This window comes from Eretmochelys imbricata, chromosome 13 (genome assembly GCF_965152235.1).
Source record: "Eretmochelys imbricata isolate rEreImb1 chromosome 13, rEreImb1.hap1, whole genome shotgun sequence".
In the NCBI taxonomy this organism is placed as follows: domain Eukaryota; kingdom Metazoa; phylum Chordata; order Testudines; family Cheloniidae; genus Eretmochelys; species Eretmochelys imbricata.
Genome location: NC_135584.1, coordinates 3091749 through 3100341, shown reverse-complemented (window position 1 = coordinate 3100341; position 8593 = coordinate 3091749). Strand labels below are relative to the sequence as shown.

General features: G+C 60.3%; 1 protein-coding gene across 1 annotated transcript; it reads left to right on the top strand.

Moving 5' to 3' along the window:
* The first annotated feature begins 2515 nt into the window (after nt 1–2515).
* Nucleotides 2516–4893, top strand: SRXN1 (sulfiredoxin 1). The gene is made up of 2 exons (XM_077831923.1): nt 2516–3010; nt 4044–4893. The coding sequence occupies exons 1-2, from the start codon at nt 2780–2782 to the stop codon at nt 4245–4247; spliced, it is 435 nt and encodes a 144-aa protein (XP_077688049.1). The 5' UTR covers nt 2516–2779; the 3' UTR covers nt 4248–4893.
* The last annotated feature ends 3700 nt before the right edge of the window (nt 4894–8593 follow it).

The following is an 8593-nucleotide window of genomic DNA, read 5'->3' as shown; positions in this document are numbered from 1 at the left end:
GGCAGGACCTGCTCACAAAATCTGGCAAGAACAGGACTAATATTGCAGAAATACACCTTCCAAAGAAGGGCTAAGTACAGAGTACTCATGCAAACACATCCCGATATCAAGTGGTACCAGAACATCCTGATATCAAGGATGGTACAAAATATTCCCCAAGAATAGGAGGAACACATCGACCCCTCCTAAAAAATAAGGTCAGGATGACAGGAGGTAATTTGTTTGTATCAAGGTATAAAGATGTATCTCAGAGGAAGTATCTTTGGCCAGCCAAGGGAGCAGTGGAAAGTCCCACCATTGACTGAGCTGCATCCATTATCATGGGCACACACATCTTAGTATCCTTGTAGAGTCTGCCAGGTGCTATTACCGTGCTTCATCGACAATAAACCTGGCCGGGCTCCTTCGTTCCTTAACGGATCTTGTGGTCATTGAGTGGTTCACTCGAGGTCTCCTGTGCCAGCTGTCTGCACAGAACTGGGGCAGCACACAGAGAGAACACACACATTCAGCCAAACATGTAACCACAACCAGGAAGTAGGGACCATCTCCATTTTACAGGTGGGTAACAAGACAGGGAGGTGAGTGATTTGCACAATGCTACTCCAGCAAGTCAGTGTCAGAGCTGGGAATTAGACCCCAGGAGATGCTAGCACCTAGACCTGTGTTCAGACCGTGCCTCTATCAATCCCCACCCGAGTTCAATGCAAATGGGTAGGGGAATGTTTGACTTTCCTAAACGCAATGTGGCAAGACAGGTTCATCCTTGCTTGGTTTCCCAGCTGGCTGGAACCAGCGGGCTGGAGCCCCAACTGGCTATGTCTTCATTGCAAAAAAAGACTCGTGGCCCGTCGATGTAGATGTTCGGGCTTGGGCTGGAACCCAGGCTCTGAAGCCCAGCGAGGGGGCGGGTCTCAGACCCTGGGCTCCAGCCTGAGCCCGAAGGTCTACACTGCTCATTTTAGCCCCGTAGCTTGAGCCTGAATCAGCTGAGCCAGGCTGAGACTTGCTGCTGTGGGACTTTTTGTTTTTGCAGTGTAGACGTACCTTCCGTGGGCTCTGGAGTCTCTGCCGAATGAACCGCAGTGTCTCCACTGCGTGTGCACCCGCTTGTGACACCAAGACTTGCCAGGAGCACAAGGCCTGTGCTCAATTTGCTGTCTAAATGTGTGTGCATCTTTAGGATCAAAACCAAAATGCATCTCATCTGCTTGCACTCACACCCGCCTTGCTAGGTGGTCACCTCTGCTACTTGGCTTGGTTCATCGGCCACGCCCACCAGCCCTCGATCAGCTTTGTTCTCACCTGTGCCAGTTACAAGGAGTAATGACAAGGGGCTGGGCACCACATTTTCTTCAGGCGTGAGCGGGAGGGGACGGCAGACTCATCCTCCCTCCTGGGCCTGCCCCCGCTGAGCACCGTTTGGGCGGATGTCTTACAAGAAGAGGATTAGGGCGATGACCCAACAAAGGACTGAGCTGCGATTGGGCCAGTGCCGTTATTTGGGCCCCGGCTGTAGGTAGATCTCAGTGTGGTGCCCTCGATTGTTACTCCAACCTCACATATAAACCGACTGGGACATCGACAATCATGCCTTGCTGCTCAATCACATATTCTTGTATTGTTTTAATGCCACCTCTGGGGTGGAGAATGGAAACAGCTGATGCAGCAGGGGAAGGAAAAGTTCAGCCAGGGATAAAATTCTGGCTCAGGACGAAAGTGGCGGGGGATCTTTAGTGTCCCTGCACAGCAAACAGGACAGTAGTTCTACAGGCCTCCTCCTAACGACCCACCCACAGGAAACCTCAGGAACCTAAAAGTTCAGGTAAGAGGCAGCCGGCCAGACCAGAGATCCCTAAAGCGACAGGGCAGTGAGCTGAGAGCGGGGGGCTGTAGACCGACAGGCTCCTGTCTATAACCACCCAGCCAGCGGCCACTACCGCAGCCGCTGACCCCGCGGTAACTGTCATGGCAGGCGCATGTCCCGACTGCCAGCTGCTTTCAGGAAGTCCTGGGGCCCACGGTCATTCCGTACGGTTAGTTATTTACAGTAGCACTGGCTGCGTGCCAGGCACTTCCCCGACACACTGCACAGCCCCTGCTGCAAGGAGCTCCCTGGCTAAGGGCAGTGATCACCCTGGGAGCAGAGGTTTATGTGCATGTGGGGCTGGACAATCCCAAACCGAGACATTGAGAGGCAGCCACCTCTGGGGCGGAGGGCAGGTGTGGGTGAAGGCCAGGCTGGGGCAAGGAGATAATGATTTGGTTAAAGACACCGGGCTCTTGGGTCTTGCAGCCTAGGATCTTTAAGGTCCATACTGAGCAGACAGGCCCTCGGCCGGCCCCATCCCCCGGTCTCCTCGTGGGATGCCCGGACTCCGTTCTACCGGTTCATTCTGAGTCGGCGGAGGAAGGCAGCCCCGCCTCCAGGGGTGCGATGATTGAACTGGCTTCCCAGCTGCCCCGTGGGCGAGGGCGAAGCGCACTGCACACTGCAAACTCACTGTGACTCAGCCGCGCTCGCCCTGCCGGAAACAGCCTCTCCACCTCACACACAGCGGTGGGGGGAGGTGACCCAAAACCCAGCCCCAGGCTGAAAGCACAGAGTGAAAGCTTTGTGCAATTGAGAAATCCACCCAGGGGCGGTGACCCAGATGAGGTGGAGCTGAGCTGGGGGAACAGATTCCTCTGCACTGCCCTGCAATTCCAAACGGTGCAATCCAAGCCTGAGCGTAAGGCCTCCCCGGCAGCGCTCCGTGGGGCTCTGGGGCAGCAGTGGATGCTGCGGGTGAGGGCAGGTGGGCAGTGGCGCGTGCTCCAAGGGGCTCTTGACAGGGGCTGGGCCACAGCGATGGCTAGCACGGGCCCAGCGGAAGAAGACCAGGGGAACAGAAGCATCCACTCCGACAACATCCCCACCATACACAATGTCCCCATGAGGGTGCTCATCAGACCCATCCCCTCGGTCCTGCAGGAGAGCAAGGTGACGAGCCTCATGAAAACCATCCAGGTAACACCAGGGTCACACATCCTGGGGGTGGCAGCACTTCTCTGGCGATGCTGAGAACGGGGCCACCTGCTAAACCCAGGTTACGCCGGGGTGGCCATGCCAGTGGTGCCAGAGTTGGGCCGAGTGATGAGCTGCAGCGGGCATAGTGGCTTGTGACTGCTCTTCCTGCGTTCACGCTGAGAGTGTGCTGGTGACACGGGGTTATACCAACACTGCCAGGAGAGTAACGTCAGCACGTGCCTTGAGCAGGCACTGCTGCGGGGGAGCTCTCAGCGGGGGTGACTAGGTGTTGAGGGGGTGAGTCTTTAGACCCTGGACGATGGGTTGGATGGGGCTAACTCCCTGCTGCTGTTTGACATGAGTCAGCAGGGTGCCCTTGTTGCCAAGAAGGCCAGTGGCATTTTGGGATGTATAAGTAGGGGCACTGCCAGCAGATCGAGGGACGTGATCGTCCCCCTCTATTCGACATTGGTGAGGCCTCATCTGGAGTCCTGTGTCCAGTTTTGGGCCCCACACTACAAGAAGGATGTGGATAAATTGGAGAGTCCAGCGAAGGGCAACAAAAATGATTAGGGGTCTGGAACACATGACTTATGAGGAGAGGCTGAGGGAACTGGGATTGTTTAGTCTGCAGAAGAGAAGAATGAGGGGGGATTTGATAGCTGCTTTCAACTACCTGAAAGGGGGTTCCAAAGAGGATGGCTCTAGACTATTCTCAGTGGTAGAAGATGACAGGACAAGGAGTAATGGTCTCAAGTTGCAGTGGAGGAGGTTTAGGTTGGATATTAGGAAAAACTTTTTCACTAGGAGGGTGGTGAAACACTGGAATGCGTTACCTAGGGAGGTGGTAGAATCTCCTTCCTTAGAAGTTTTTAAGGTCAGGCTTGACAAAGCCCTGGCTGGGATGATTTAATTGGGGATCGGTCCTGCTTTGAGCAGGGGGTTGGACTAGATGACCTCCTGAGGTCCCTTCCAACCCTGATATTCTATGATTCTATGACATCATTTCTCGAGCTCTCTCTCTGCTCCCCAGGAGGAAGAAGACAAGGTGCCTCCCATAGACATCCTCTGGATCAAAGGCAGCCAAGGGGGGGATTATTTCTATTCCTTCGGGGGGTGTCACCGCTATGAAGCATACAAGCGGCTGAACAGGGAGACCATTCCTTCCAAAATCATCCCGTCGAACATCAGCGACCTTCGCACCTACCTGGGCGCCTCCACCCCTGACCTGCACTAGGAGCTGCTCACTGGTCAGAACAGACCTTCTGCAACAGACGAGCGGCGGGAGCTGTTCGCTAGGCAGCCTGACTCCTGGAGCCCAGAGCCGCCTACCTTATATCAGAGACCTGCTATCAACCCCAGGAATGGGAGCTGCCCGCTTGACCCCTCCACACCCAACCTCACCTGCAGGGGGAGCCCTTTGCCGGGCTCCAGGGACTCTGCGCCTGCCACCTGGGATGTCCCAGGTTGAAGCAGCCGGGACACCTATCTTGCAACGGGAGCTAAGCCCTGGATGGTTTTCTGCATGTCTTTGCTGCTGGTCGCCCCAGGGGCTGACATCTGACAGGGACCATGAAGCAGGCTGGGCAGAAATGCCTCTATGCAGAGGCCATGCTCCCGGCTGCAGGTGAGATGGGGCGGGGTTGCAGCTGCAGGAGTGTCTATCGATCATAAGAGTGAGGGAGCCTCGCTTCCCACTCTCAATGGGATGGCAAGGAGCAAGGCCACACAGGGCTTGGGCTCTGACCCCAGAGCCCAGATATTATGGGAAAGGAGGGGAGGTCAGGAATGTCCCAGCACTCAGCTGGGAAAGGAGGGGCTGTGGGGGAGACTTGGGATTTATTTTATTGCAGGGGGAAACTCTTTTAACCTATTTATGTAATAAAACTGAATGGGATCCAGTGTGTCACCGTGTGGCGATGTGTCCAGGAGCCGGCAGAGAACGCTGCCCGTTGTGCAAGAATCACACAGCACAGGTGCAGCATATGCCCGAGGCTTGAACCTGGGCAGGTGTGCGGACTTTCAGGTGTCAGCAGTAGGTGTGAGCCGAGGCAGGGGGGTACAGGGGTGTCTCTGTGCGGTAGGTGTGAGCCGAGGCAGGGGGGTACGGGGGTGTCTCTGTGCGGTAGGTGTGAGCCGAGGCAGGGGGGTACAGGGGTGTCTCTGTGCGGTAGGTGTGAGCCGAGGCAGGGGGGTACAGGGGTGTCTCTGTGCGGTAGGTGTGAGCCGAGGCAGGGGGGTACAGGGGTGTCTCTGTGCGGTAGGTGTGAGCCGAGGCAGGCGTGTACAGGGGTGTCTCTGTGCGGTAGGTGTGAGCCGAGGCAGGGGGGTACAGGGGTGTCTCTGTGCGGTAGGTGTGAGCCGAGGCAGGGGGGTACAGGGGTGTCTCTGTGCGGTAGGTGTGAGCCGAGGCAGGTGCGTACAGGGGTGTCTCTGTGCGGTAGGTGTGAGCCGAGGCAGGGGGGTACAGGGGTGTCTCTGTGCGGTAGGTGTGAGCCGAGGCAGGGGGGTACAGGGGTGTCTCTGTGCGGTAGGTGTGAGCCGAGGCAGGGGGGTACAGGGGTGTCTCTGTGCGGTAGGTGTGAGCCGAGGCAGGGGGGTACAGGGGTGTCTCTATGCGGTAGGTGTGAGCCGAGGCAGGGGGGTACAGGGGTGTCTCTGTGCGGTAGGTGTGAGCCGAGGCAGGCGCGTACAGGGGTGTCTCTGTGCGGTAGGTGTGAGCCGAGGCAGGGGGGTACAGGGGTGTCTCTGTGCGGTAGGTGTGAGCCGAGGCAGGCGTGTACAGGGGTGTCTCTGTGCGGTAGGTGTGAGCCGAGGCAGGGGGGTACAGGGGTGTCTCTGTGCGGTAGGTGGGAGCCGAGGCAGGGGGGTACAGGGGTGTCTCTGTGCGGTAGGTCTGAGCCGAGGCAGGGGGGTACAGGGGTGTCTCTGTGCGGTAGGTCTGAGCCGAGGCAGGGGGGTACAGGGGTGTCTCTGTGCGGTAGGTGTGAGCCGAGGCAGGGGGGTACAGGGGTGTCTCTGTGCGGTAGGTGGGAGCCGAGGCAGGGGGGTACAGGGGTGTCTCTGTGCGGTAGGTGGGAGCCGAGGCAGGGGGGTACAGGGGTGTCTCTGTGCGGTAGGTGTGAGCCGAGGCAGGCGTGTACAGGGGTGTCTCTGTGCGGTAGGTGTGAGCCGAGGCAGGGGGGTACAGGGGTGTCTCTGTGCGGTAGGTGTGAGCCGAGGCAGGGGGGTACAGGGGTGTCTCTGTGCGGTAGGTGTGAGCCGAGCCAGGCGTGTACAGGGGTGTCTCTGTGCGGTAGGTGTGAGCCGAGGCAGGGGGGTACAGGGGTGTCTCTGTGCGGTAGGTGTGAGCCGAGGCAGGGGGGTACAGGGGTGTCTCTGTGCGGTAGGTGTGAGCCGAGGCAGGGGGGTACGGGGGTGTCTCTGTGCGGTAGGTGTGAGCCGAGGCAGGGGGGTACGGGGGTGTCTCTGTGCGGTAGGTGTGAGCCGAGGCAGGGGGGTACGGGGGTGTCTCTGTGCGGTAGGTGTGAGCCGAGGCAGGGGGGTACGGGGGTGTCTCTGTGCGGTAGGTGTGAGCCGAGGCAGGGGGGTACGGGGGTGTCTCTGTGCGGTAGGTGTGAGCCGAGGCAGGGGGGTACGGGGGTGTCTCTGTGCGGTAGGTGTGAGCCGAGGCAGGGGGGTACGGGGGTGTCTCTGTGCGGTAGGTGTGAGCCGAGGCAGGCGCATACAGGGGTGTCTCTGTGCGGTAGGTGTGAGCCGAGGCAGGGGGGTACGGGGGTGTCTCTATGCAGTAGGTGGGAGCCGAGACAGGGGGGTACAGGGGTGTCTCTGTGCGGTAGGTGTGAGCCGAGGCAGGGGGGTACAGGGGTGTCTCTGTGCGGTAGGTGTGAGCCGAGGCAGGGGGGTACAGGGGTGTCTCTGTGCGGTAGGTGTGAGCCGAGGCAGGGGGGTACAGGGGTGTCTCTATGCGGTAGGTGTGAGCCGAGGCAGGGGGGTACAGGGGTGTCTCTGTGCGGTAGGTGTGAGCCGAGGCAGGGGGGTACGGGGGTGTCTCTGTGCGGTAGGTCTGAGCCGAGGCAGGGGGGTACGGGGGTGTCTCTGTGCGGTAGGTGTGAGCCGAGGCAGGGGGGTACAGGGGTGTCTCTGTGCGGTAGGTGTGAGCCGAGGCAGGGGGGTACGGGGGTGTCTCTGTGCGGTAGGTGTGAGCCGAGGCAGGGGGGTACAGGGGTGTCTCTGTGCGGTAGGTGTGAGCCGAGGCAGGGGGGTACTGGGGTGTCTCTGTGCGGTAGGTGTGAGCCGAGCCAGGCGTGTACAGGGGTGTCTCTGTGCGGTAGGTGTGAGCCGAGGCAGGGGGGTACAGGGGTGTCTCTGTGCGGTAGGTGTGAGCCGAGGCAGGGGGGTACGGGGGTGTCTCTGTGCGGTAGGTGTGAGCCGAGGCAGGGGGGTACGGGGGTGTCTCTGTGCGGTAGGTGTGAGCCGAGGCAGGGGGGTACGGGGGTGTCTCTGTGCGGTAGGTGTGAGCCGAGGCAGGGGGGTACGGGGGTGTCTCTGTGCGGTAGGTGTGAGCCGAGGCAGGGGGGTACGGGGGTGTCTCTGTGCGGTAGGTGTGAGCCGAGGCAGGGGGGTACGGGGGTGTCTCTGTGCGGTAGGTGTGAGCCGAGGCAGGGGGGTACGGGGGTGTCTCTGTGCGGTAGGTGTGAGCCGAGGCAGGGGGGTACGGGGGTGTCTCTGTGCGGTAGGTGTGAGCCGAGGCAGGGGGGTACGGGGGTGTCTCTGTGCGGTAGGTGTGAGCCGAGGCAGGCGTGTACAGGGGTGTCTCTGTGCGGTAGGTGTGAGCCGAGGCAGGGGGGTACAGGGGTGTCTCTGTGCGGTAGGTGTGAGCCGAGGCAGGGGGGTACGGGGGTGTCTCTGTGCGGTAGGTGTGAGCCGAGGCAGGGGGGTACGGGGGTGTCTCTGTGCGGTAGGTGTGAGCCGAGGCAGGGGGGTACGGGGGTGTCTCTGTGCGGTAGGTGTGAGCCGAGGCAGGGGGGTACGGGGGTGTCTCTGTGCGGTAGGTGTGAGCCGAGGCAGGGGGGTACAGGGGTGTCTCTGTGCGGTAGGTGTGAGCCGAGGCAGGGGGGTACAGGGGTGTCTCTGTGCGGTAGGTGTGAGCCGAGGCAGGGGGGTACGGGGGTGTCTCTGTGCGGTAGGTGTGAGCCGAGGCAGGGGGGTACAGGGGTGTCTCTATGTAGTAGGTGTGAGCCGAGGCAGGGGGGTACGGGGGTGTCTCTATGCAGTAGGTGTGAGCCGAGGCAGGGGGGTACGGGGGTGTCTCTGTGCGGTAGGTGTGAGCCGAGGCAGGGGGGTACAGGGGTGTCTCTGTGCGGTAGGTGTGAGCCGAGGCAGGGGGGTACGGGGGTGTCTCTGTGCGGTAGGTGTGAGCCGAGGCAGGGGGGTACAGGGGTGTCTCTGTGCGGTAGGTGTGAGCCGAGGCAGGGGGGTACAGGGGTGTCTCTGTGCGGTAGGTGTGAGCCGAGGCAGGGGGGTACAGGGGTGTCTCTGTGCGGTAGGTGTGAGCCGAGGCAGGGGGGTACGGGGGTGTCT

Coding starts and splice junctions, on each gene's coding strand:
- SRXN1 (XM_077831923.1), top strand. CDS start 2,780: ATGCTGCGGGTGAGGGCAGGTGGGCAGTGGCGCGTGCTCCAAGGGGCT. Junction 3,011..4,043: donor GCCTCATGAAAACCATCCAG/GTAACACCAGGG, acceptor TCTGCTCCCCAG/GAGGAAGAAGACAAGGTGCC.